We start from the raw sequence: 27,960 nt of genomic DNA on the forward strand, positions 1-27,960 counted from the left end.
ACTTCATTAAATACTTTATTACAGATTATTAGAGTCATACTGTAACATTATCTAAACTCAAGTAGGGCTGTAGAGATACTATAATTTCAAGGCTGGTATTCTTACACATGCCCAAAAAGACATAAACTCCATGAAGACAGGGACTATGGGAATGTCTTTTCTTTTCAAATGCTATAGCTTAGGGGTTTTGTGAGTGCTTCATAAATATTTGTTGAATGAATGAAAGCCCCAGGTCAGGGAATTATGTATTTTTAAACTTCAAGGTCTCTATCCATAAGTAAAGGCTTTTTCTTTTATTTTACATCACAGTGAAGTCAATAGTACTGTCAGCTGCTAAAACAACAGCTGAAAGAAGAGCTCATTGACTCTTTTTCCATTTATAGATGTCACTAAAGATTTTAACACACTAGAAAAAACTAACAGCTGTTTCCTTGTTTAAACAATAAATGACTCATTTCTCTACACATAACATCTAACATTTGAAAAGATTAATGAGTCAGATGCAAACACCATATGACATCCGAGATTATTCCTTACTAGTCGGCAATTATTTTTTACTAGTCGGCAATTTTATAAAGTCTCTTTTGCTTGAAAAACAATATTTAAATAATAGTTATGGCAGCATTTTATCTGTGACCAGTACAAACTTTTCATACACTCTTTCCCTCCGTCATAAAGTAGCTTATTATAATTTCAACCCTTAAAATGTAGAAATCTTTTTCCATTTAAATGAAAAATAAACTTAGGTTAGCACTTGGTTGTAGTGTATGTCTACAGTTGTACACAGAATTGCATCTTATTTTAGATGTTTTTACATACTTTTCCCTCTGGAAGAAGAGGGCTCCATTGGCTAATTTCAGTATGTGAAAAAGGTTCCTTACAATGCGTTTTACATGGAAATAGTGGTCAAAACCACTGAATGATGCTAGAGAGGTCAACAAGAAAACCTCAAAGAAGTTTCAATAAACACAAAGAGAAAGTTAATAAACAGAATGATTTTCTTAAAAAGTAAATGTATTCTTGACAAACCTACATTGAATTCTTTACAAAATAGTATCCAAAATATTTTACAGAGTGGTTAATGTACTCTAGAGTTAGTTATAATTTTTAGTTTTTACAAAAATGATCCCTAAAAATGACAAGTGTAAGAATTACAGTTTGTATTAGAGTTGGTGCACATTTGGAGTTATGTGATTATTTATTTATTTATTGAGATAGAGTCTCACTCTGTTGCCCGAGCTGGAGTGCAATGGTGTGATCCACGGCTGACTATAGCTTCTACCTCCCAAGTCCAACTGATTCTCGTGCCTCAGCCTCCCAGGTAGCTGGGACTACAGGTACCCACCACCATGCCCAACTAATTTTTATATTTTTAGTAGAGATGGGGGTCTCATCATGTTGGCCAGTCTAGTCTTGAACCTATGACCTCAAGTGATCCACTTGCCTTGGCCTCCCAAATTGTTGAGATTACAGGCATGAGCCACCATGCCTGGCCAGGAACCATGGGTAATATATTTAAACCATATTATATTTTAAACCATTATTAAATTTTATAATTAAGAAAGGAGAATTTTGATTATTCCATAAGAATGGTCTTTCTCTTTTAAATAATACTTTCAAAACGTTAAATGGTGCTGCATAAATTCTTTATTAAACCCAACATGATACAGTCACTTAATAACTTTCTGAAAACTTAGTTTTCAGAAAACTAAGACTTTACAGGCATTAAGTACAAAATAAACATTTATAGACAAGATACATTTTGATTATAATTTTAAATATAATTTTTAGAAAACTGTAAGTTTTCTAAATGAGTTTTTCCTCAATCATTAAAAAACTCTTAAAAGCTTTAAATATAAAAGTTGTAAATATGAAAACTATTCCATGACTTATGGCAGGTGACCAGTATCTTTAAACTTGAGATATCTTTAAATAGAAATCCATCTCAACTCAAGATCAACTCATTACTTCCCAAAGTCCCTGCAGGGTGAATCCATCCTTCAATTTCTCTATTGCAAGCCCCAGTTCTTCTGAAAATACAGGTTCACGATCTTGTTGCTTTTTGGGAGACAAGAAGATAAGATGGGAATCGAGAAGGTGGGCAAAGAGGAGGAAAAAAAAACAAAAAAAGAGGTTTCACATAAGTTTGTGAATGCTAAATTTTGGAATATAGAAACTTTTTTCATATATTATAGGTAAAATAAATGTCCTTACCTTATTGCCATCAGCAAAATAAGCCTATAAGACAAAGAAAATTCTATTTCACATACTGGACATACAATATTCCAACAGAGCAGTGGGCTAAGATACTTAATTTGCAGAATGATTTTATAAATGTATTTCATATTCTGTTACTGTGTATCTAATTTTTTTTTCACCTATCTCTGCAATGTTGGTAGCAGAATTCACTCTGTTAAAGTCTATAAGACTTTTACCTTAAGATCTAAAAAAATGTGGTTTGTAATATATGATTAGTACTGTTAATTTGCTATTAACAAAATAATGATAAAAAAGCATTATTTAGTTGTCATATGAAAAGAAGAGAAAAAAATAACTTAGAAGTTATAAAATTTCTTCCCTACATTTGGTTTAGAAGATACTGGCAAAACAAAACAAGTACTTTAATGTGTCAGCAAATGCATAGAGTTTGAGGTAGTAGTAGTTTATAATTATTTTATACTAATTTCATACCTTTGTTTCAAAGCATTTGTTACCAGACAGGTTTTTTAGTCAGATTCATAGCCATAGAATGGAGAAAGCACTATAATTTGGTTATAAGTTAAATGATATCAATTTGGAAACAGGAAAGCTATTGTTCAAATACATGTCCTTTTTAAAACATGAATTAAGAGAAGACATTTCATAAAAATTCATTATGGAAAGCACAGATTTTAAATTTAATTAACTATAATATTTACCATGTTCTATTCATGGTATGAAAAAACTTTACATATCTAAAATCCTAAAACTCTCTGAATAACTGTGTTTTCAAAATATTTCTTTTGTTTTTTTTCTTTTTTTATAGAGATAGATTTTTGCTATGTTGTCCAGGCTGGTCTTGAACTCCTGCCTTCAAGCGATCTACCTGCCTAGACCTCCCAAAGTGCTGGGCTTACAGGCGTGAGCCACCATGCCTGGCCTCAAAGTATTTCTGATTTTGATAATTTAAAAGTTATTGTCACAAAAGAAATCCCTCACAAAAAATATCATCTTCGAACTCATGTTTAAGATGCCATCAAAAGTCTCAAGTTATATGGTGTTTCACACATTTACACCATTATTTTATTAAACAAGACTGAGATAAAAACCTTAAGAAATTTAATGCTCTCCTTTATGATGCTCACCACAAAAGCATCCGTGTGGTCATCAGAGTCTATTTCTACATCATCTTGAATCTGTTCGACTGTTAGAGCTTCAAGCGGCTGTGGCTGAAAATCAGCAGATGTTAAAATGCATCAGAGACTATTAAATGTGCCATGAGAACTGCAAATACTTTAAAAATAACAATTACAAGCTACTAAAGTCTTATAAAAATCATGGTATAATTTATTTTATTAAAAAACTAATGAGTAATAAAACTAGTCAGTTAAACCTAAGCTTTCATATCTGAAGTCAATATCATGAAAAGAACTAGAGAGATTTATACATACTTAATACTCAGATATCTTTAAAGAAAAAACTCTGACTTGACTTTTCTTTCACATTGTTTAGAAAAGCTAAGTTTTGTCTAATAGCAAAACGTTCAATTTTCCTCAAAATAATCATTATATATAATTCGTGAAAAGTAAAAGAATATTTTTATGGAATGTTCTAAAGGTAAAGAATAAAATATAAAGCTAATATTTATTAATTTGTTCATTTTTCAAATATTTGAATATCCCCTTAGTTATATTAGATACTATGCCAGTACTACCAATGTTATAAAATCCTACCCTTACCCACAAAGGGTTTATAATTTATTGAGTAGAGATAAAGATTAAGCTCAATGACAAATAACTAAATATTATATTGAACCATATGAAACTGCCATTTTTTATAAGTCAAAAATGATAAAATATCAATATATGCTTCAACCTACAAAAAGCAGCTATAACAAAGCTGAGGATAGTCTCAGTGTTTCAACCATGTTCAGAGTTGCATATGTGCAAGTAAATTAACTAGGCCTCAGTCTCCTTAACTGTGGGATAAGGATAATGATAATACTTCTCACAGTATTGTTGGAAAGATTAAATGTGATGGTGAATATAAAGTTCCTACAGCAGTGAATGACAAACAGCAGATGTTTAACAAAGTCATCCAACAACTATGAATACTCACTAAGAGCCTATTAGGTGCTAGTTTCAACAGCTGGAGATATAGTCATTAAATAGACAAAAACCCCTGACTTCGTGGAGATAAGTTATAACGGAGGAGACTGATTAATTCTGAAAGGAAGGGAGGAAGGAGAGAGAAAGCAAGGAAGCAGAATAAGGTGATGGGAGTTGCTGTTTTAGAAGAATAGTCAGGGAAAAGCCTGAAGAGATGGCATTTGATTAGGGACTTATATGAAGTCAAACAGTGAGATATTATGGCTAGCTGCTATTATGTACTGGTGTCAAAGAAAAGGAGAAGAGAACAAATGGGTAGGGGAACTAACATATCAAGTGTCTCCTATGTGCCAGGCATTTGACTGATATGATCAATTAACTTTCTAAGAAAGATTATGTCTGTTTTTCTCTCTTTTTTTTTAAGAGACAGGTCTTGTTCTGTTGCCCAGGATGCAGTGCAATGGTACAATAATAACTCACTGCAGCCTCAAACTCCTGACCTCAATCTCAGCCTCCTGAGTAGTTAAGACTACAGGTGGGCACCACCACACCTGGCTAATTTTTAAAAATTTAATTTAAAAAATTTAGTAGAGACAGGGTGTCACTATGTTGTCTTACTATGCTGAGGTTGGTCTCAAACTCCTGGCCTCAAGTAATTCTCCTACTTCAGCCACTCCAAAGTGCTGGAATTACAAGCATAAGCCATTGTGGCCTGCCCTATCTCAATTTTATGAGAAAACTGAAGCTCAGATTTCCCTACGATCACAAACAAATGGTGAAACTGGGATTGAAAGTCAGGTTCCAAGGACCATGCTTGTTCTACAACATTATTCTACAAGGAAGAGTAATAACTAGAAACAGGGAAGAGATAGGTATAACTGAAAGTTTAAATTAAGATAATGGGAAAAATAAAGGAATACTTCAAAGTTTTGAGTACAGCTGACTTTGACAGTGCCAAAAATATGTAAGTAAACAAATCAATAAATCAGTAGGTTGCTGCTTTTGAGAAAAAGATGAGGAGGCCAGTTTTAGGTATGTCAAGTTTGAGATGCTCATCTAAGTCCTAGTGTATCTTATTGACTTGCATAATTATTTAAATTACTAAGATAAATCTGAAATGAGAAATTCCACTCATATCATTTGGCATGCTCATCTATATGAAAATATTCAAGGGTATTTGGAAGCATACGCTGAAAGAAAATGTCAAGGTCAGAAGGAAAGTTCTAGAGTCATCCACAAAAGTACAAGTTGAAGAAGCTGAATGAGCAGATGATATTACCAAAGAATATACAGAGAAGGCAGAGTGAAAGGAAGAATGCTGAAAGAGCATGTTGGGAAGAAAAAGAAAGGATGGTTCAGATGATGAAATACATACAATGTATGTAATATAATGTCAGCAACTCAGATGGAAGTTTTAGCCAGAAGAAAGATATGGAATTTGATAGGGAGAGAAAAAATTAAGTACAAGGAGCACTACCAGGCAGTAAGGGCCTTACTAAAGTAACATGCTGTAGTCCAAGAGCAGAAGGAGAGATATATGTAACATGGCTCAGCATGCTGAGCCCCAGCAGGGACAGTGATTATAAAGGAAATCGCAAGAGCACCAGCAATAGAGGGTCCCAGTAAAAGAAGAGTTAGCAAGGGAGTCTACAACTGAGTGATCAGTGGTGGGACCAGGACAGAGAAGACAACAAGAGTAGTGGAACAGATGGCAAGAGCACCTCTGACAGAATAGACAGTGACTGTCCCAGTGACAGAGCAGACAGTAGGGGCACCAACAATAGAGGGGACAGCAAGTACATCAGAGCTAGTGCCCCTAGCAAGGGTACTGGTGATAAAGTGGACAGTAAGGACACCTCTAATGGAGTGGGTAGTGAGGACACCATTGATAGACTGGATGATGAGGGTCCCAGCTGGAGAGACAAGTGAAGCCAAAAGAAAGCTGATGTACCTGGAGAGCACGGAATATTAGCAGCAACCAGGAAAGAAATCAGAGGAAGACAAAGAGCAGACAAGTGGGCAGGATATGCAAAATATTTCATGACTGGGCCGGGCGCGGTGGCTCATGCCTATAATCCCAGCACTTTGGGAGGCAAAGGCGGGTGGATCATGAGGTCAAGAGATCGAGACCTTCCTGATCAACAAGGTGAAACACCGTCTCTACTAAAAATACAAAAATTAGCTGGGCGTGGTGGTGTGCGCCTGTAGTCCCAGCTACTTGGGAGGCTGAGGCAGGAGAACTGCTTGAACCCATAAGGCGGAGGTTGCGGTGAGCCGATATCCTGCCATTGCACTCCAGTCTGGGTAAAAACAGCGAAACTCTGTCTCAAAAAAAAAAAAACAACTTTCATGACTGATATGGCAGAGGTATAGATCAACAGTAATGGATGCAGGCTGTGTTGATGTAGCCAACTCTTGGAGTTGCTATATTGTGGAGTACTAAAGAAGAAGATGGTATTCATGAGACCTATAAGGGTTGTCTATGGTAATAAAGGGCTGAAAATAAAAATAAAGCTGACAGAGTGAGAGACTCAAGTTTGTCTGTATCAGAGGAGCACTGCACATGGAAATTTACCAAGGTGGCTGCCCATCTACAAAGATAAGTATGGAGGGCAGGAATGAATGAATGATGAAGCAGCCAGTTAGAAGACAGGTGGTAGGTACGAATTAGTATTAATCCAGGAGCTGTGCCCACTTGAGCAGAATCTGTATATTCACCATTTTAAACACAGTTCAAAATTAAAAGGTACACACTTATTTATATCTGATTTTCACAGATTGCATAAAACCAATTAAGCAAACTTTATTTCACATACTCAACAAATTACCTTTTCTTCCATCTCATAATCAACTCCAAATATGGGACTGGCAGAATAAATTTTGTGAAGTGAATTGATTTCCTTAACTGATTCTTGTAGTTTTTCCACAGGATCTATTTTAAAGCCAAGAACATATCCACCACTCTACAAGAGAAAATAATTAAAAAAAAAAGAAAAACAAGAATTGCATTTATATGATAAATTTGATAGTCCTTATTTTAGAGCACAATATGTAAGTTCATTTTTTAAAACTTTTTATTATGAAAAATTTCAAGCATATACAAAAACAGAAGAGTACAAACAAGGGAGCCTCCATGGAGCCATCATACAGCTTCAAGCAGCAGCAACATGTGGCCAACTCTGTTTCATCTGTAACCTTGCCCTCACCTGAACCCCCTCGACCCCAACGCAGGCTTATTTTGAAGTATATCCAAATATAATTTCATCTGAAATATCAAATGTAACCTTTGAAGATTTAAAAATTATACTGTAGACTGTGAAGGCCAAGAGAACTAAATTTTTCTTGAGCTAGACCTTAAAAAGGAACAGAGTACATAAAAAGAAGAAAGGAAATGGGCCATCTGTGGCTATCTCCTTGAAGAATTAGGAAAGAAACTGGGCCATGATAGAGTGTTTGAGGAGTGTTAAAAAACTAAGTAGCATACTGTACTCTGGGTTGAGAGCATTGTTTTTATGTTCAAATTCTGGTTCTACCGCTAATTCACTAGCTGTAGGACACTCAGAAACTTTCCTTAATCTTTTTAAGCCTCAATTTTCTAACCATAAAATGGTTATCAAGTTGTCATATTAAATAAGATAAATGTATATATGACATTTGATATAGTTCTTGGAACAGAGTAAACACTCAATAAATGGCAGCTGTAGGTGGGGAAAGGAATGAGCAGACATTCATGTTTAAATTTAGAATTTAAATGATAAGTAATTTTATAAATCACTTTTTAAAAAATAAAATTTTTCTTAGCCAGTCAAACCTACTACCATCAAACCAGCGTGTTTTATTCAAATGCATTTCTGCAAAAACCTGGCATAACGGAGCATAGAAGGTTATGACTAGTTAGCATATGTATGTGTGAGAATATAAAATCTCAAACTGTGTGTGTGTGTGTACACAAATATATGGTTGTGTTTTTCTGAGACAACCTTGGTAAATAAGTCATACTTGAGATCAAAACTTAGCTCCACCACTTACTAGTTGTGAGAATATGGGCAGAGTCCTAACTTCTCTAAGCCTCAGTTTTCTTGACTGTAAAATGGGGGAAAAATCGTAGCTGTACTGTAGGATTGTGTAAAGACTGGGATAATGCATGCAAAGCTCTCAGCACAGTGACTTGATTCTGTCATTAATAATAAAAGTGATGATCACAAGTGATTATGTCTGTCCAACAAAAAATATAAGCATGATTCTTCCTCTGGGGACAGTTTCTATAAGACTTCAAACACTTCATATAAACTTCATATTAAAGTGAATATTCTCAGATGTAAACTAATTTATAAATAAAACTAAAAATCTAGACTGTCACATAGTTTTAAAAATCAAAGATTAATAAAAATATACAAGATCTTACCTGCTGAGAGCTTTCTATGACAAGAGCTAAACCAAATTTTGAATCTCTAATCTTTATTGAACACTAGAGGTAAAATGAAAAAGAAAAACATGCATGTTTTTATTAACTGAATAGTGACTCTTTAACACAGTTTTTAAACTTTACACAGTATTTACTTTTCATAGTCTAAAGAACAGAATTCTCCCTCCTTTCATTAAACTCCCACAGAGATCAAGTAAAAGAAACAAGACTCACACTAAAAATAGGTGGCAAAGTTTTAAGAGGCAATACAAGAAAGACAGCTCTGAAATATGTACAAAATTATCAGACTCAAATATTTCTCACTTCCAGGGAGTGAACTTTTTAAAAAATTAATTAGGTCTCACTCAGCCACCCAGGCCAGAGTACAATGGTGTGATCACAGCTTACCACAGCCTCAAAATCCTGGGCAAATAGATCCTCCTCCTGCCTCAGCCTCCTGATTAGCTAGAACTACAGGCATGTGCCACCATGCCCAGCTAATTTTTTCTTTTTGGAGAGATGGTGTCATACTACATTGCCCAGGCTGATCTTGAACTCTTGGCTTCAAGCAATCCTCCTGCCTTGGCCTCGCAAAGTGCTGGGGTTACAGGCATAAGCCATAGTGTCCAGCCTCAAATTTTAAACAAAAGGCTAACAATCTTTTAGTTTTGGTAAGCCAGTGTCTTTTGTAGCTCCTAAGGCTAGATTAGTTTTTTAAAGTCACATGTGCGTTCTGTTTCTTACATCATAGCTGGCTAAATTCTTAAAACAATCTCTATTCTATTTATGTTTTAAAAATAAGTTTGGGCCAGGTGCAGTGGCTCACGCCTGTAATCCCAGCACTTTGGGAGGTCCAGGTGGGTGGATCACCTGAGGTCAGGAGATCGAGACCGTCCTGGCTAACACAGTGAAACCCCGTCTCTGCTCAAAATACAAAAAATTAGCTGGGTGTGGTGGCAGGTGCCTCTAGTCCCAGCTACTTGGGAAGCTGAGGCAGGAGAATTGCTTGAATTTGGGAGGCAGAGGGTGCAGTGAGCTGGACAATAGAGCATGACTCTGTCTCAAAAAAAAAAGTTTGAATATTTATCACTAGGCATCAAGGAAGGTTGGGATAGATCAAGTGTAATGAACATCAGGTGGTAAATGTGATATGAGGACTAAGCTTGGTCAATGGAAGATGGGCGTTGACCAGAGGCCTGGGAGAAGGGGAGAGTAGAAGCAGCATGGCACGTAGGGCCTGTAGAAGTGACATAAAATGTACCTGATGGCAGGGTGGGGGAGAACCACGGAGGACCTAACGCTACAACCAGCAGACCAAAAACCCAGAAAAGGGTAATCTGGAAGGTGATGTTGGAATATCATGCTTCTAGACAGATGGGCAACATTGAAAAAAAGAAAAGGCTTTGATTATAATTGTTATGAAAACGTGGCCTTTCATCTGGACTACTTTATACCCAAGAATACGTATAATTCCAGTTAAGAATCGGCCGGGCGCGGTGGCCCATGCCTATAATCCCAGCACTTCGGGAGGCCAAGGCAGGTGGATCATGAGGTCAAGAGATCGAGACCATCCTGGTTAACAAGGTGAAACCCTGTCTCTACTAAAAATACAAAAATTAGCTGGGCATGGTGGTGCGTGCCTGTAGTCCCAGCTACTCGGGAGGCTGAGGCAGAAGAATTGCTTGAACCCAGAAGGCGGAGGTTGCGGTGAGCCGAGATGGTGCCATTGCACTCCAGTCTGGGTAACAACAGCGAAACTCTGTCTCAAATAAATAAATAAATAAAAATTAAAAAAAGAATCATAGAACATTGGCCAGGGGCGGTGGCCCACGCTTATAATCCCAGTACTTTGGGAGGCTGAGGTGGGCAAATCGCTTAAGTCCAGGAGTTTGAGACTAGCCTGGGAAACATGGTGAAACCCTGTTGCTACCAAAATTACAAAAGAATTAGCTGGGCATGCATACTTGTGGTTCTAGCTGTTCAGGAGGCTGAGTGAGAGAGGATTACCTCAGCCTGGGAGGTGGTGGTTGCAGTGAGCCAAGACTGTGCCACTATACTCTAGCCTGGGTGACAGTGTGAGACCACTGTCTCAAAAAAAAAAAAAAAAAAGGAAAGAAAGAAAAGGAATCACAGAACACTGGCACTTTGGCTTTCAATAGGTAATCTAACCAGGTGTCTGTGGGCGACACAGGTTGGTCAGACAGAAACTGGCAAGAAGCTGATATATATGTATCTATAGGATTGGGGTCAGGGTAATGGCTGAGGTGCAGAGCTGAAGTTAGAAAATGACTGCGGCCCTGATGATATCAGATTGCAAGTTGTTTGGGCCAGCTTGAATTCATTCCAGAGGCCATATCTGGCAACTCTATTCTTAAATAACAAAAAGAACAGAAAGCACAAGGTTGTTTAATACTCAGTAATTATTCAGCATAATAGAAGTTAGGTTAGGCAAGCTGTAACACGCTAATGCAATATAAAAAAGCAATAGTAATACAAACACCAATTTGTCAAATACCTATGTAGATTTTGTCACATCATTCCAGCCTTGATTATAAATTTTTATATTTATTTTGATGGTCAGAAATAATTTTCTTCCTATGTTGTGATTCTATGAATTTCTGTTTAATATGTTGTTTTTCACCACCAGACTGAAAGCCCCTTGATGGCAGGAACTGTACACTGGTTCATGATTTTCATGACTGTATCTCTAGCACCTGGCACAGAGTAGGTGCTCAAAATTTAGCATATAAATGCATGAATTATCAGAAATTTAAAACTCAGAAATCAAATAATTTAGCCAAAGATAGGGTTGGGAATCTTTTGCAAAGAATTATTCATCTCATGGGCCAGGAATTCTTTTCTTAAAAATGGTCTTTTCTAGGTATCAAATACATTGTCTACTCAATAAATATTAATAAAACTCCCTAGTCTTAAGACTATACATCCTACAATAAGGGCAGTTATCACAGGATAACCTCATGTCATTTTCATTAACTATTTTTATGTTCCATTTAATTTGTACTAGAATTCTGAAAGTAGTTTTTTTTATATAAAACAAAATTACTTAGTGTATTGGAATTTCCAGTTTGTTTCACTGAGTCACTTATTTATCATAGCAGCAGCAGAATAAAAAGAACTATCTTTACCTACTCCCCAAACAAATTGGTCTCAGATATAGTCAGTTCTTATTTTGAATTTTAATTGTTTTGGTTTTTTTTGTTAAAAAAAAAAAAAATAGAGAAAGGGTCTAGCAATGTTGCCCATGCTGGTCTTGAACTCCAGACCTCAAGCAATCCTCCCATCTCAGCCTCTTAAAGTACTGAGATTACAGGAATGAGCCACCATGTCCAGCCTGATTTTAAGTTTTAATTGAACTTAAGCTGAAAGTGTTATCACTAAAAATCATCTTGATTCCTTTCATTAAACCTGTGGTATGAATCCAACTTGTATTACATTCTGTATCTAAATACAATGAAAGCAGTTCATTCACAGAATTAAGAAGTAATAAATTCCTTCTGGCTTTTAAAAGCTTTGGAGCAGAAAGTGACAAGACAGTCAAGAAAAACTGTGGATCAGTGTGCTAAAACTATACCAAGGAACCACCATATACTTGCCTCACCAAAAGGTTACAGAAAACTTTAATATTTAAAGGCCTCTGGATAGAATCTGAGAGACACCTTACTCTGTATAACTATTCAAATTTTTAGAATCCAGTATATTTCTCTTCTAATAGCAAGCTGGTAATAGTGCTGCTTCTCTGGAAAGTAAGTACAATTAGATCTTTTCTATGTTGAAATATTTCATAGTAAATTATCAACATCTTTACAATATGCTCTCAGCTAATAACTGCTAAGGAGGCAAGAACTCATCTAATCCTAAAAGTCCCATTAACTATTGAACAAAAAATATTTATTCTACATGAAAATAAGGTCATCAAAATGTATGTACTTACAATTTGCAGATATGGTATACTGACATTAAAACTATCATTCATATTTGCATGCCACACAATTCTCACATTGGTAATAAAAAATGTTCCTAAATTGCCCTGTAAAAGACAGTAATGAGGGATACAGAAATGATCATTTTTTGGATATCTATTCTTTATTTTCTAATCACCAGAATAATTCTTATTACAGCAGCAAATAATACCAAAATTGAGTATTAATGACTTCATCATTCATTGATAGCAGTACAATTAGATAACTAACAGCCTGGACTCTGGAGTCAGGCTGCCTAATCATTAAACCATTAGTACCTACCAACTGTCTGACCATGAGGAAATTTCTTCTTGATGTATTTTGTCAAATGTAAAAATGGAGACCTGATTAAATATCCCATGTAAATAAATCCCTTAACACAGTGCCTGGCACACAGTAAGCAATCTACAAATGTTAGACCTTACTAAAATTAGTATTCAAAACCTTGGATAGGTCAAAGCAAAGAAGTTGTGGCAAGAAAGAGAAACAAAACATATGTAATATCCCCCATCAATCCACATTAGATTGCATTGTTTATAAGGGTAGGAGTTCCATAGTTAGATCTTTAGCACCTAGCATAGCACCAGGAATTTTTGATTCATTAATTAAAGAGACAGTCCAGGACTAGAATACCATTTTATTGAATTGAAAATAGGAATTTTAATGTCAACCTAACTTGTGCTTATTGAAAAATAATATACTTTCCTGTAATGCTAATTTTAACAATTAGAATTGACTATATAAATCCAATGACGCATGGAAAAATGATTACCAAAACACTGTCCCAAAAGGTTCACTAGTTCTTTGCACAATACCTGATCACTGGATAAATTCCATACTCCATTGATTTTATCATATACATGTTCTTGTGGTAACAGTCTTAGTTGCTTGTTCTGAATTAGTGCACTTCTCAATTTAAAATCACGATACATTTTAGAAGTTTCATATGCTCTGTGAAAAAGAACAGACAAAAGACAACCCACACTGAAGATGTGGTTTTCTGGGGTTATGTTTACTTATTTACTAAAACATGTAGTTGTTAGTATTTATGTACATCACTCAAACAAAGGTGGACACAAACTCCTGGGCTCAAGTGATCCTCTTGGCTCAGCTTCCAGAGTAGCTGGGACTATAGGCATGTGTCACTGCACCCAGCTATATTTTTCTTTTTAAAAAAATTTGGCAATTACAGTTTTTTGTAGAATTTGTCAGTATACTATTTCCATATTTTATCACAATAACCTATTTTTAAATACATACGGAAATTGTTTTTTCTATTAAAATGCTACCTTTTCTTCATTTCCTTGTTTTTCAAAGGACATAAACAGGCAACCGATTATTAATACTTTTTCTTGGCTGGGCACAGTGGTTCACACCTGTAATCCCAGCACTTTGGGAAGCCAAGGTGGGCAGATCATTTGAAGCAGGAGTTTGAGAGCAGCCTGGCCAACATGGTGAAACCCTGTTTCTACTAAAAATACAAAAATTAGCCGGGCATGGTGGTGTACACTTGCAGTCCTATCTACTTGGGAGGCTGAGGCAGAAGAACTGCTTGAAACCACTGCAGATGTTGCAGTGAGCTGAGATTGTGCCACCACACTCCAGCCTGGACCATAGAGAGAGACTCTGTCTCAAAGACAAAAACAAGAACAAAACAATTACTTTTTCTCACTGCAACCTGAAAATATGCTCACATCTACCTCTACACAGAAAACTAGAATGAATCTGTACTGAATCCAAAAGGGACCCCAAGGGGAGAAGGGGGAAGGAGGAAGAGAAGAACTGGGAGGGAGGGAGAAGGAGAGAGAGGGGAAGGAAAAAGGATAGAGGAAGGGAGAGAAAGAGAATTATAATTTTTATTTTTTTGAGATGGAGTCTCGCACTGTAGCCCAGGCTGGAATACAGCGGCACAATCTGGGCTCGCTGTAACCTCCGCCTCCTGGGTTGCAGTTCAAGCAATTCTCCTGCCTCGGCCTCCCGAGTAGCTGGAATTATAGGTTCATTCCACCATGCCCAGCTAATTTTTGTATTTTTAGTAGAGAGGGGGTTTTACCATGTTGGCCAGGCTGGTCTTGAACTTCTGACCTCGTGATCTGCCTGCCTCAGCCTCCCGAAGTGCTGGGATTACAGGCATAAGCCACCATGCCTGGCCTAAATCCCTGTAATTTTTTTCAATGTCTATTGATAATAAACACAGAAAGAAACCCCAATTAACTTTTAATTAATTTTAATCTTTCACATAAAACAGGCTAAGTTACCTATTTAACAAAAGTAAAGTTTCTTAACCTTAATAACATCAGAATTCACTTATATAAATTATAGTCATTGAATTTCTAATTTGTACTTTAATCTTCTAATATATAAGTTGTGAAAGAGCAGAATTTGAGCATTCTGCTTGCAACTCTTAATTTTCTTTAGTGCTGTTATCATCAATACTTAACTAGTGGAAGAAATGGAAATTATTTATGCTATAAATTATTTTTTGGGGGGAAGCACATATTTTTTTTCTTTTTTTAAATAACTTTTTTTTTTTTTTAAGGGATGGAGTTTCACCATGTTGGTCAGGCTAGTCTCAAACTCCTTACCTCAGGTGATCTACCCACCTTGGCCTCCCAAAGTGCTGGGATTACAGGCATGAGCCACCATGCCCAGCCTAATGTTTTTAATATATTTAAGAAAAGCAGCTTCTGTTCCTTTCATATTCCATTTAGAACTTTTCACAGTACTTCTCTAAATGAAATAAAGAGCTAAGGTTTAGGTATATGCCTAAGAGAATTGAAAACATACGTTCACACAAAACTTATACACAAATGTTCATAGTAACATTATTCATAATCACTAAAAAATAAAATACTCAAAAGTCCATCAACTCATGAATGGATAAACAAAATGTGGTACGTCCATACAACGGAATATTCTTTAGCTACAAAAAGGAATGTACTACTACTTATACATGCTACAACATGGATGGACTTTGAAAACATTGTGTAAGTGAAAGAGGTCAGGCATAAAAGGCCACATGTTATATGATTCTACTCTATTCCATAGAGACAGAAAGTAAATTAGAGGTTATCAGGGACTGCTGAGGTGAGGGAAAGGAGAATGAATGCTATGGGTAAGGGGTTTGTTTTGGGAATGATGAAAATATTCTGGAATTGGATCTTCGCAATATTTGAATAATATTGTGAATATACTAAAACTATCAAACTGTATACTTTAAAATTGTAAATTTTACACGTAAAATTTTATGTAAATTATATTTCAATTAAAAAATTAAACCATTATATAGATCAAAACATCAATAATATTAAAAATCAAATAAACTAGGAAACTAAAAATAATATTGGCAATATATATGACAGCTAAGGGTATAATTAAGAAACTTATAAGAAGCCAAAAAATACATAATAGATTAAAAATGTCAACTTCACTGGCAAATACAAATTTAAAAATTATATACACACATTTAAAAAAATCATACTACTTAGGGCTGGTTTAAAAAAGAAAAAAAACGCTGAGGTAGTAAAAAGAGAAGAATTTAGCAAACAAGAAGAAGAAAAAATAAATAATTTAAAAAAAAAAAAAAAACAGGCTGGATGAAGTGGCTCACATTTGTAATCACAGTACCCTGGGAGGCTGAGGCAGGAGACTCACTTGAGCCCAGGAGCTGGAAACCAGCCTATGAAACAAAGTGAGAATCCCGTCTCTACAATTATTTTTTTGAGACAGAGTCTTACTCTGTCACCCAGGCAGGAGTGCAGTGGAGTGATCTCAATTCACTGCAACCTCCATCTGCCTGATTCAAGCGATTTTCCTGCCTCAGCCTTCTGAGTAGCTGGGATGACAGGCCTGTGCCACCACGCCCAGCTAATTTTTTTGTATTTTTAGTAGAGGCAGGGTTTCACCACGTTGCCCAGGCTGGTCTTGAACTCCTGACCTCAAATGATCCACTCACATCAGCTTCCCAAAGTGTTGGGATTATAGGCATGAGCCACTATGTACAGCTCTACAAAAACACTTTTAAAAAATTAGCAGGACATGGCATCACATGCCTGTAGTTCTAGTTACTGAGGAAGCTAAGGCAGGAAGATCATTTGAGTTCAGGAGTTTGAGGCTTCAGTGAGTTATGACTGCACCACTATACTCCAGCCTGGGTGACAAAGCAGGACCCTATCTCTATTAAAAAAAAAAAAATAGGCCGGGTGCGGTGGCTCACGCCTATATCCCAGCACTTTGGGAGGCCGAGGCGGGTAGATCACAAGGTCAAGAGATCGAGACCATCCTGGTCAACATGCTGAAACCCTGTCTCTACTAAAAATACAAAAAAAAATTAGCTGGGCACGGTGGCGTGTGCCTTTAATCCCAGCTACTCAGAAGGCTGAGGCAGGAGAATTGCCTGAACCCAGGAGGCGGAGGTTGCGGTGAGCCGAGATCGTGCCATTGCACTCCAGCCTGGGTGACAAGAGTGAAACTCCGTCTCAAAATAAATAAATAAATAAAAGCCACAAACCTAAAAAAAAAAAATCAACAGAACTCTTCAGGGAAGACACTCAAACATGCCTTCTACCTGCTAGAAAAATAATCTTTTAAATTAATTTTGTGACTTGTTTAGGTATATTGAATTATTTTACTTTACCTACCTTGGTAGCTAATCTAATCTGGTCATCAGAAATTTTTAATGAATCTTTAGTTTTATGTGTTTTATAAATACTTTCAAAGTGTTTATTAAATGATAATGAAACATGTTCTTCTCAATATCTTCCTGATATTTACAACAGAGCTTGGAAGAAAACAGTACCACACTTCTAAGCTTTATTCTCTAAAACAGGGGTCCCCAATCCCTGGGCCACAGACAGCCTAGTTAGGAACTAGGCTGCCCTGCAGGAGGTAAACGGTGGGCAGGTGAGTGAGCAAACAAAGCTGAGCTATGCCTCCTGTCAGATCAGCAGCGGCATTAGATTCTCATAGAATGTGAAACCTGTTGTGAACAGCACATGCAAGGGATCTAGATTGTGTGCTCCTTATGAAAATCTAATGCCTGATGATCTGTCATTGTCTCCTATCACCCACAGATGGGACAATCTAGTTGCAGGAAAACAAGCTCAGGGCTCCCACTGATTCTAACTTTTGGTGAGTATATAAGAATAGAAATAAAATGCACAATAAATGTAATGCACTTGAAATGTCCCAAAACCATACTCTCACCCAATCCATGGAAAAAGCATCTTCCATAAAACTGGTCCCTGGTGCCAGAAAGGTTGGGGACTATTGCAGTTTAAAACCAAAGAATAAGCTAAAAATATTCAATAATCCATAAAGTACTACTATACCTGTGTACTGCCATCACAGAAGTAAAAAGTCTAGGGCTTCCAGGAACCAAGTTTGTAAATATAAATTCAAAACGAGTACTGTTACATTTTGTTAGTATATAAAGAGCTTCAGTTTGGCCTCGTAATTTCTGTAAGGACAAATTTATTTAAAAGTTCAGATTTTAGGAGCAATTTCTCCTTTATAGTGAAAACAAACATCAACCTCAAATATCTAGTTTCTTTACGATATATATATATTTCAATAAGAATTTTTAGACTTACAGAGTTAGCAGTCCTTGTTGTAATATTCAGTATGCAATTGTAACCGACAGCTAAAATCCAAAAGCAAAGAATGTAAAGAACATGATATGGTACACTGAGAAAAATACTTTTCTAAAAAAAAAAAAAATATATATATATATATATATATATATATATATATACAGAACTTTTAACAGTTTAGAAATTATATATAGAAATACACTTTTAAAAGTTTAAAAGAAATAACTATAAATTTAAATAATTAAAAAAAAACTAGAGGGTTAATTCTGTCTCTTTGAATAAACAAAAATTAACATGGGAAAAAGGAAGTCTTCATCCCTAAAGCCTCTGCAACATTATTTACTGAAAGTTTTAGCACTACTACATCAAAAGAACAAGTCTAGCTGGGTAATCTAAAATACTTTAAAAAAATAAGTGAAACAAGGCCGGGTGTGGTGGCTCACGCCTATAGTCCCAGCACTTTCGGAGGCCGGGGCAGGTGGATCATGAGGTCAAAAGATCAAGACCATTCTGGTCAACAAGGTGAAACCCCGTCTCTACTAAAAATACAAAAATTAGCTGGGCATGGTGGTGCTCGCCTGTAGTCCCAGCTACTCAGGAGGCTGAGGCAGGAGAATTGCTTGAACCCAGAAGGCAGAGGTTGCGGTGAGCCGAGATCGTGCCATTGCACTCCAGTCTGGGTAACAACAGCAAAATTCCATCTCAAAAAAAAAAAGTGAAACAAAATTTAACACGATGAAAATATTATACTTTTATTATAGCTTATATCTTACTTCTTTGGGATTAAACAGGTGATAGCATGTTCTCAAAAAAAATTAAAAAATAAGCAAGGTTAAAGCCCTAATCTCACATATGTTCAAGACACAAAATGGACAGACCAAAATAATAATGGATAATTCTGTTTGCATTATGATGTCTAGGATTTCTGACGGTTTTTTATTTTTATTAATTTAAGATTTCTAGTCCAGTGCTGTGGCTCACACTTGTAATCCCAGCACTTTGGGAGGCCAAGGCGGGTGGGTCACCTGAGGTCGGGAGTTTGAGACCAGCCTGACCAACACGGAGAAACCTTGTCTCTGCTAAAAATACAAAATTAGCCAGGCATGGTGGTGCATGCCTGTACTCCCAGCCATTTGGGAGGCTGAGGAAGGAGAATTGCTTGAACCTGGGAGGTGGAGGTTGTGGTGATCCGAGATTGCACCATTGCACTCCAGCCTGAGCAACAAGAGTGAAACCCTGTCTCAAAAAGAAAAGAAAAAAAAGATTTCCACATATTTCCACATACTTCTTTGGTATCAAAGGCACCATGCAAGTTCACGTGACAAAGGGTTTTTTTCTTCAGACTTATCTAACAAAGATACTTACAAACATTGACTCTTGGTAATGCCAAAGAGTGCCAGAGAATTCTTAAATTTGTTACCAAGAGTCTACCTAAAAGCAGACAGACAAAAATGAGTTAACTTAAATAAGGACCCAATTTGCAGCACTGAATGAGGTGGATATGGAACTTCTAGCTTAGTTTCAGAAGCAACACTTACAGATATTTTTCATGTTTATTAACTGAAAATATTGTGCATATCCAACCTATATAAGGTATACAATGTATGATTCAGAATCCCAGAGAAACAAAATTTGACAGTTATATAAGGGATACAGATGTTCTCTGCCAATAGCTTTGCTCTAACTCAAACTGACTGAGGAAAGACTTCTGCACTAGTTTTTTTGTCTTAGTAGAAGCTGTTCTGGGGTCCCAACAAGTCAACTGAGAATGAATACAGGATAATTACACACAGCCATTCATTGAAATTGCGATTTTCAAAGAACTCTCACATACACGCTAATCCTTGCTATATGAGTACCTTCTTAGCAGTTCTCATTTAAATGAACCATATATTTATACACACAATTTTGCTGTGAGCAAACTACTTTGTTCCTAAGAAGTTATGGTCAGGCTGAAGTCTACTTAAGGCTTTATACTTTTTGATCTTAGCATCAGACTGATATTCATACACTGAAATACAAAGTTAGATACTTCGCTTTTTTAAAATTTTTATTTTAGAAATATTTAAAAGATTAAAACTTTTAATTACAAATTTTTCTATAAATTTATTTTTATTTTTATTATTTTTTAAATTATTTGTTAAAAGACGGGGTTTCACCATATTGGTCAGGCTGGTCTCGAACTCCTGACCTCAGGTGATCCGCCTGCCTCAGCCTCCCAAAGTGCTGGGATTACAGGTGTTAGCCACCATGCCCGGCGATACTTCATTTCTCAAAATGTGTCCTGTACAACAGTGATCCCTTATAGATGCTCCAAGAAAAAAAATAAATTTGAGAATGGCATACTAGGTATATTAGAGATGTATAATACAAATTAGCATTTTATGATAGCTTTGAGATATTCTGAAATAGTAAGACTTATTTAAACACATTATTTCACCAACAAATTACAACCATAAAATTCTTTTGATGAGTAATCTATAGCCAGCCAGGTCATACTCTTTCTGAAAACCTCTAAAATGTCTAAAATCAGAGAAACTAGGTCTATATGAATACTGGAGTGAAACTGGATAACAAAGGTGGCTTTAAAAAAAAAAGGTAAAGGCATTCTCAAGGGAGATTGTGGAAAATTACAGATTATGTTTGACAAATAATAAGTAATCCAGCATGGCTGGAGTGTAAGGTTCATACAAGATCATAGAAGACTAGGTATTGCATCTTTCAGTCATTGCTCCAATGGAAAATAGATGGTACACTTAAGTTAGGATAACTGAAGTTTATTTACAAAAGAGGGAGCAGCAGTTAATGACATCTGGAAAAAACAAGAGTCCTATGGAGCTGACTGCTTTGAGAGAGACAGCCAACCTCTCATTGAGAAGGAATCAGGGGAATAAATACCCAGACCTCATGCTCCTGCCATGACTCTTCCAACTGGAAGCCAGAATACACAAGGAACCCTTAGATGTACTCTATACAAGTCATGTTTCCAGGGCCAGGGGAAAAGGGTAGAGAAGAACGCCAGACCTGGAAGGACAAATGGAAGATAGCAGCAGAGGCGATAAACATTGTTCTTGGACATACTAGAAGTCCTTTAATGCTAGACAAAAGAATTCAGACTTAGACCTATTAGCAATAGAGGCAGTAGAGTTGGGGGTGGGGTTTAGGATTGGAATTGGGAAGGACTAAAAATTTTTGAGAAGAGAATAATGTGACCCTACCAGTTTAGAAATCAATGTAGGCAGTTAGGTTTATCACTTAGCTACATGACCTTGGAAAAGTGAACTAACCTCTTTATTCCTCAGTCTCCTCATTTGAAAATAAATATGACTGCATTTACTTTGAATTTTTTGTTTTACTATTTTTATTATTGTTAAATGAGATTATATCTATATAAAAGATTCAGAACAGTGACTGGCAAACAATAAACATTCCCAAAATAACAGTTATTTAAAAAATAATCATTTGCAAACTAATTTTTGACTTTTTTTGTTATAGATACACTGGTTTTCCTTATGCCATTTTACCTAGGCAGCATTTTATTTCTACAGATGGGCTATGGGCTCAGGACATCTATTGATTCTTTTATATTTTTCTGTCAGTCCCAAAAGAAATTATGGAGTGGGAAGAGTTTGCCACATAAAACCCCAACCACCCATTTGCCTTTTTCTCTGCTCCTGGAATATCTCCTACAATCTCCACGATTTTTAACCCTACTTTTTTTCTGCTGAAGGACTCCAGCCTCCAGCTCCAAACCCAGTGTTCCACACATGGACTTTCCTCTCCATCCTGCCTAATACCAAAATATGGTTGTCTCTGTTTCTACTTACCTCCCAAACACTGAAATATAGCTGTCCCTTTTATTCTCACACAGCTATTAAATATTTTAATCCTGTACAAACTCATTTCTATGACTTTTTTTTATTATAGATACATTGGTTATTTTTTTTATGACATTTTCCCTAAGCAACATTTTATCTCTACAACTAGGCTATGAGCTATAGGCACTGTGTAACGCTAATCTGATAATTTCAGGTCACTAACAGTTGAAAATTGATTAAATATGCTAATCCTCTGGGATATTTATAGTTTTAACATAGGGGCTCTTGAACTTGGCAATGCCTTAACTTGATCATTTCCAAACTGCTAAAAAGGAGGGGAAGTGGAGGGCTAGAAAGCAGGATTCCCCTTCCATTTTTTAACTCCTTAATGATCGGAAGTGCTGTATACTCCTGTAACATTTCAAAAGGTTTTTGAGGTCTGTGCACACACACAGTTATTTCTATTTTTATTTTGAGACAGGGTCTTGCACTGTCACCCAGGCCGAGTGCAGGGACACCAACATGACTTACTGCAGCCTCAGCCTCCTGGGCTCAAGTGATCCTCCCACCTCAGCATTCCCAGTAGCTGGGGCCGCAGGCATGCACCACCATACCTGGCTAATTCGTTTTATCTTTTGTAGAGACAGGATCTTGTTATGTTGCCCAGGCTGGTCTCTTAACTCCTGGCCTTAAGCAATTCTCTCACCTTGGCCTCCCAAAGTGCTGGAATTACAGGCATGAGCCACTGTAGTTGGGCTGTTTTTATTAATAGTAGGATTTCAGGCACTGGAGATTTCTGGTCAGGGAGGCTTTCTGTCCTTCCTACCCTGAAGTATTAGTACAGGATTCTGCACTCAATGAGTATTTGAAGAATTGAAAAATGTTCTATTAAAAGTTCCTGCCTATCTGTATGAAACTTTATCTTGGCTTTCTCAAGTTAATTCAGATTTTGTCAAGATACAGCCATCTTGACAGTTGGGATTATTTTTCCACTCTCAAAAGCACAAACTAAGACTTTTTTTGCTGCTAGATCTTCATACTCCACTCTCATCTGAGCCTTACAGACACCAGGAAGCATTTTAGAAGTGTGATCTAAGCATTACTTTAAGGATGGGCCCCAGCCACTAAAAGGATCTGCCTATAGGTGGTAGCCTGTAGGCAGCAGGCCTCTTTGGAAGCATTTCTTCTCTGAGGGGAACCACCCTCACCTCTATCACCATTATTTCCTTTGGTGTCTTCAACTGAATCTAAATCTCCAGGTCTTGTTTTCATTTGCCTAAAATGAATATAAAGGTCTTAATTTTATAGCTACCACTATACCTGCTTACCATCTATTTAGAGAGAAAAGAGACATATGTACATTAGCCAGGAGCAGTGGCTTATGCCTGTAATCCCACCACTTTGGGAGGCCAAGGTAGATAGATCCTTTGAAGTCAGGAGTTTGAGACATACGTATATAAAAGAGCCGGCAGCATAAATAATACTATACCAAAAGTTCACGCATTTAAAAGTAAGGTCTCTGAGGGGAACCACTCTCAGAGAAGAAAAGCTTACAGCAGGGCCTGCTGCCTACATGCCAACCTAGAGCTGATCAGAGGAAAGTCTCAGGAAGCAAGCAGCCAGTCAAAGGGGTACAGTAAGCATGTTCTGCCAATAAAGATTACCATTCCTTCTTAATGATTTATTGATTCCCCCTTTCCTGAATGAAGTCTGCTCTATTTCCCCACTTACCCCTTTCAAATAAGAGGTTTACGTTCCTCCCTCCTAAACTTTCTCTCCCCTAAAACATTTTCTGGATACATTAAGCTGCCATTCCACATCTTCTATTTTTTTCCTTGAAGAACAGTAATGATGCTTCCAAGACCTACTGGTCATTGGCTCCACAGACAGCTGCTATAGGCAGCCTGGACTTTAAAAATATCCCAACCTTGGAGAGATTTGGTTTGGGAGGGACTCTAGGGTCCAACCGTGCTGGTCCTCAGTGACAGAGAAGTCTCACAGGATTTTCCAGTACTTGACCTACAAATAGATTTCACAGTGTAGCATTAAGTTTGTTTCCCACATATCCATGTCTAGGTGACAACCATAGGTGACTGATGGTGCATTACTCCTGAATTTTTTTAAAAGGAAGCATGGCTCCAGGTACTACAGCTATGATCTACTTATATTTCACTACCCCATATCCTTTTTTGGGGAGACAGGTCCAATGGTCAGAACTAATGCCCCTTGCAAACAGGTCTCCTTGAGTTTTAACAGTTACATTGGATAAAGGTGATGTTAGAACTAGGACTTAGTAAAGGACCAAACTACAAGTTTAATGCCTACTCTTTCTTCTGTTTAAATCTGAGAAAAGTCTTATGTGGTTTTAACTCTGCCATTTTCACAATTACACTGAAAAATGATGCTGTTTCATATATTCTCTAGCTAATATGATTCAACATTTGTAAAGTAAACCAGTAATACAAAATACATGTAAAAATATACTCACCTCTATCTCCATTATTTCCTTTGGTGTCTTCAATTGAATCTAAACAATCAATAAGGACTTCTCCAGGCCTTGTTTTCATTTGCCTAAAGTGAATATAAAGGTTTGATTTTTATAGCTACAACTATACCTGCTTACAATCTATTTAGGGAGAAAAGAGACATATGTACATAAAACAGCCAACAGCATAAGTTATATTGTACCAAATGTTCATTCATTTAAAGATAAGGTCTTCAAGAACTTCGAGAACCTAAAGATCAGTGGGGCCTGGAGTAACCAGGGCCATCTGGACTAAGTCAGATGAGTAGGAGGTACAGAATTTTGAAAAATGAAAAGAGAATCCATGATTAAAGGCCAGGAAAAAGAAATAGTAAGGACATGTGAGAAGACTGGCCAAGCCAGAGAAGGACCATATTGGGAGGTAGTGAGAGAAATACTGTTGGATAACTAAGGAGGAACCAGACTATAGAGAGCCCAGAATGCCAGCCTGATAGGTTTAAGCCTTATCCTGTGGACAGGAGAGAACCCCCAGAGGTTTCTAAGTAGAGGAAAGGACATCAGGAAATTATGGAAGGAATGGTTAAAGAAGAGCTGTATGAAAAGCATCTTCGGAACTTGGCAAATTGATACAGGTGAAAAGGAAATAAAGGCAGCTTGCTGACTGATAGAATACATTCTACAGTAAGTATCAAAAAACCCCAGCAAGTATCTAGTAGAGCCTTCTAATATACTCTCCATAGAGCCAACTCAATCACCTGTTGAAAATACAGATTCATTTCCCTGCTTAAAAGCCTTCCATGTCCTCCTGCTGCCTAGAAGTTTAAGTCCAAAATCCTGAGCTAAAAATGTCACAATCTGGCTAATTCATCTTTCTATTTGTACCTCCAACCTCTCTCTGCAGCAGACCCTGCCTTCTAGCCAGAGGTTACAACTCCAGGACTCTGCTTCTTATGCTTAATTCTTTTCTGGAATACTCTCCTCCTGTCTACCCTGACAAGGGTCCCATTCTTCAGGGACCAACTCAAATACTATAAATATTTATTCTTCTTCAAGGACTTCACCAAGCAGAATAAACTGTTCTGTTTCTATGAGTCTCAGCTTTTCGTTCATTTTTTTCAGAATGGTACTTACCACATTTATTATAGTAGTTGTCTGTGCATCTCCTGCACTAGAATAAGGGGATATAAGTATTATTTCCTATTATTTTCTGTCTCTAGCTATCAGCATAGTAACTAGCACATAGTAAGCACTGATAAATGTTTGTTAATGTTAACGAAATGGTCTTTTGTTTGCATTAAGAACCCTACAAGAATGACAGAAAATGTCATAGAAAGTCACAATACGTAATTATGGTCCGTAATTTTACGAATTCCTTTCTCTTTCATCTTCTTAAAGGATCTAACATGTTAGTATTAGATATCTAACCACTACTTAACCTGGAAAATGTATCAATATTTCATTTTTCTATTAAGGAAGTGAGGTCTATAAGGAATGATAAGAGGTAGCTAAGCAGCTCTATGCCATTAATCCAGGAATCTTAGCTTTAGTGTTTCTCAACACTTAGTATCCCAACCTGCATTTTTCCCCCTGGATTTTGGAACAGGAGGTTTCTAATCACCTTCTCTTTAAAGAACGATAATTTCCCAAAACAGGGCTTCTACTTAAAGTATGATAATCTCCAAAAACAGGGCTGCAAAAGAGAGCTCCTTCTTCTTGGTGATTTAGATGAATAACTAGATGAAAGCTTACCAAGGACATAAAGTTTGCGTGGTTAGGAATTTTTGAAGACTGCCTACTCCCCGCCTCCCTTATTTTACAGACATGAAGACTCCAGCTTGAATGAAGACATTTGTTCAAGGGTCCACACAGTGTGTCGATATTACAGACGTAGTTTTAGAATCCTAGTTTCCTGAGCCCCTGACCTACGTTCCTTCCACGAAACTGAAATCCCAAGCTCAGGTGGGTGTATACAGGATGCCAAGCCCCGGGTGGTCCCGGTCGTGCTCCGGTTCACATTCCTGGTCTGTCCCGCAGACCAGGTTGGGGGACCGATGATCGCACGGGACCAAAACTCTGTATCCCGACGCGCTCTTGCCACGGTGCCGGCCTCTGGAAGGCCGCAGTGGCCCAACCGGCCTGGGGACTCTCGATGCGCCTACGAGGGACACAAACATCCTACCCTCGTCAGTGCGGCCAGCAGCGGGGCTGCAGGCTCCGCCCGCGGGTCCCCAACGAGCACCGCGGCGCCCTCTACAGGCCGAAGACCCCTCGAGAATCTTGGAGACTCACTGCGCGGACAGGTCGAAGCGGACATCTCGGTCCTCCCAAAGCGCATCCAGCACCGACATGTTGAATAAAGCCCGCGGCGGACCGTCTCCACAGAGGTGGAGGCCCAGCCGCGTCTTGCTGGCTCCTAGGCAGCGGGCCGCCTCTGTTGTGACGTCTACTGCGGGCGCCGAGACTCAAGCTTCCGCGAGAGTGCGCGCGCGTCGCCCAGCTGGTTCGCGTTGTTAAGCGGATTAGAGATGCGAGGCAGGGTTTACGAGTCTCGGAGAAGCTCAGCTGTCTCCGCCTTTGGGGGAGCGTCCCTGACCTCTGGGCGACCTTTCTCGCCTCCTTTAGCCGTTTTACCCTTCTCTGTATTTCTCTTCACCGTAAAGAGATTTAGATTTAAAGCTGGGCATGGTGGCTTCTTCCTGTAATCCCAACACTTTGGGAGGCCGAGGCTGGATAATCAGTTGAGACCAAAAATTCGAGACTAACCTGGGTAACATCGCGAAACTTCATCTCTACACAGACAAACCTCAAAGTTGCCAGGGATGGTGGTGCACACCTGTAGTCCCAACTACTTCGGAGGCTCAGGTGGAAGGATCTCTTGAGCCCAAGAGGTGGAGGCTGTGGGGAGCTACGATTGTGCCTCTGCCCTCCAGCCTAGCGACAGAGATATAGGACCAACAGGTCCTATATGCATATCCACGGATCTGCCTTCTGTGCGGTAACAAACCCATTACACGAAGACAGGAGAGTTTGCAGCAGGGAAAGAGTTTAATGATTGCAGGGTATCTAGCAAAGGATGGGAAAAGACCTTCAAATCCATCTTCCGAATAGTTCTGGGCTGAGGTTTTTACAAGGATCACAGAGGGTGAGGGGCTGGAAAATTGGGGTCGTTGATTGGTCAGAATAAGGGAGATGAAATCATCATGATAGGGAAACTTCATTCTTTGCTGAGTTAGTTTCTCATGGGGTTCCTCAGACCAGCTGGCATCAGTGGGATCTTTCAGGCCAGCTGGGCAGTAGTTTCATTGGTATCCAGGATCTGAAAGACTGTCTCAAAGGGAAAACTTAGTATTTCATAATGTTCAAGTTGTTCTCTC

At 37.7% G+C, this 27,960-nt stretch overlaps 1 protein-coding gene across 9 annotated transcripts; it reads right to left on the bottom strand.

Moving 5' to 3' along the window:
• Positions 1 to 1,629: 1,629 nt before the first annotated feature.
• BBS5 (Bardet-Biedl syndrome 5) lies at positions 1,630 to 27,525 on the bottom strand. 9 transcript variants are annotated; one of them, XM_035304597.3, is made up of 13 exons: positions 26,876 to 27,024; positions 25,718 to 25,754; positions 24,590 to 24,672; positions 19,649 to 19,714; positions 18,284 to 18,333; positions 18,023 to 18,150; positions 13,508 to 13,643; positions 12,665 to 12,760; positions 8,713 to 8,775; positions 7,136 to 7,270; positions 3,345 to 3,428; positions 2,215 to 2,238; positions 1,630 to 2,058 (listed from the first exon to the last, which is right to left on the bottom strand). In XM_035304597.3, the coding sequence occupies exons 2-13, from the start codon at positions 25,720 to 25,722 to the stop codon at positions 1,957 to 1,959; spliced, it is 972 nt and encodes a 323-aa protein (XP_035160488.1). In that variant the 5' UTR covers positions 25,723 to 25,754; positions 26,876 to 27,024; the 3' UTR covers positions 1,630 to 1,956. The 9 variants fall into 9 exon arrangements, with proteins under 9 accessions (XP_035160488.1, XP_078183569.1, XP_008996996.1 ...); XM_078327443.1 differs by lacking the exons at positions 25,718 to 25,754; positions 26,876 to 27,024 and adding an exon at positions 27,350 to 27,525; XM_008998748.3 differs by lacking the exon at positions 25,718 to 25,754.
• Between the last annotated feature and the right edge of the window lie 435 nt (positions 27,526 to 27,960).

This window comes from Callithrix jacchus, chromosome 6 (assembly GCF_049354715.1).
Source record: "Callithrix jacchus isolate 240 chromosome 6, calJac240_pri, whole genome shotgun sequence".
NCBI classification, from domain to species: Eukaryota; Metazoa; Chordata; class Mammalia; order Primates; family Cebidae; genus Callithrix; species Callithrix jacchus.

Bases quoted from the DNA above. Each gene is read 5' to 3' on its own strand.
- BBS5 (XM_008998748.3), bottom strand. From the start codon at position 26,934: ATGTCGGTGCTGGATGCGCTTTGGGAGGACCGAGATGTCCGCTTCGAC. The intron at 18,334-19,648 runs GTAAGTATCTTT...TTTGGATTTTAG, and splicing joins ATTACCAAGAGTCAATGTTT to CTGTCGGTTACAATTGCATA. The intron at 12,761-13,507 runs GTATTGTGCAAA...TGTCTTTTACAG, and splicing joins GGAATTTATCCAGTGATCAG to GGCAATTTAGGAACATTTTT.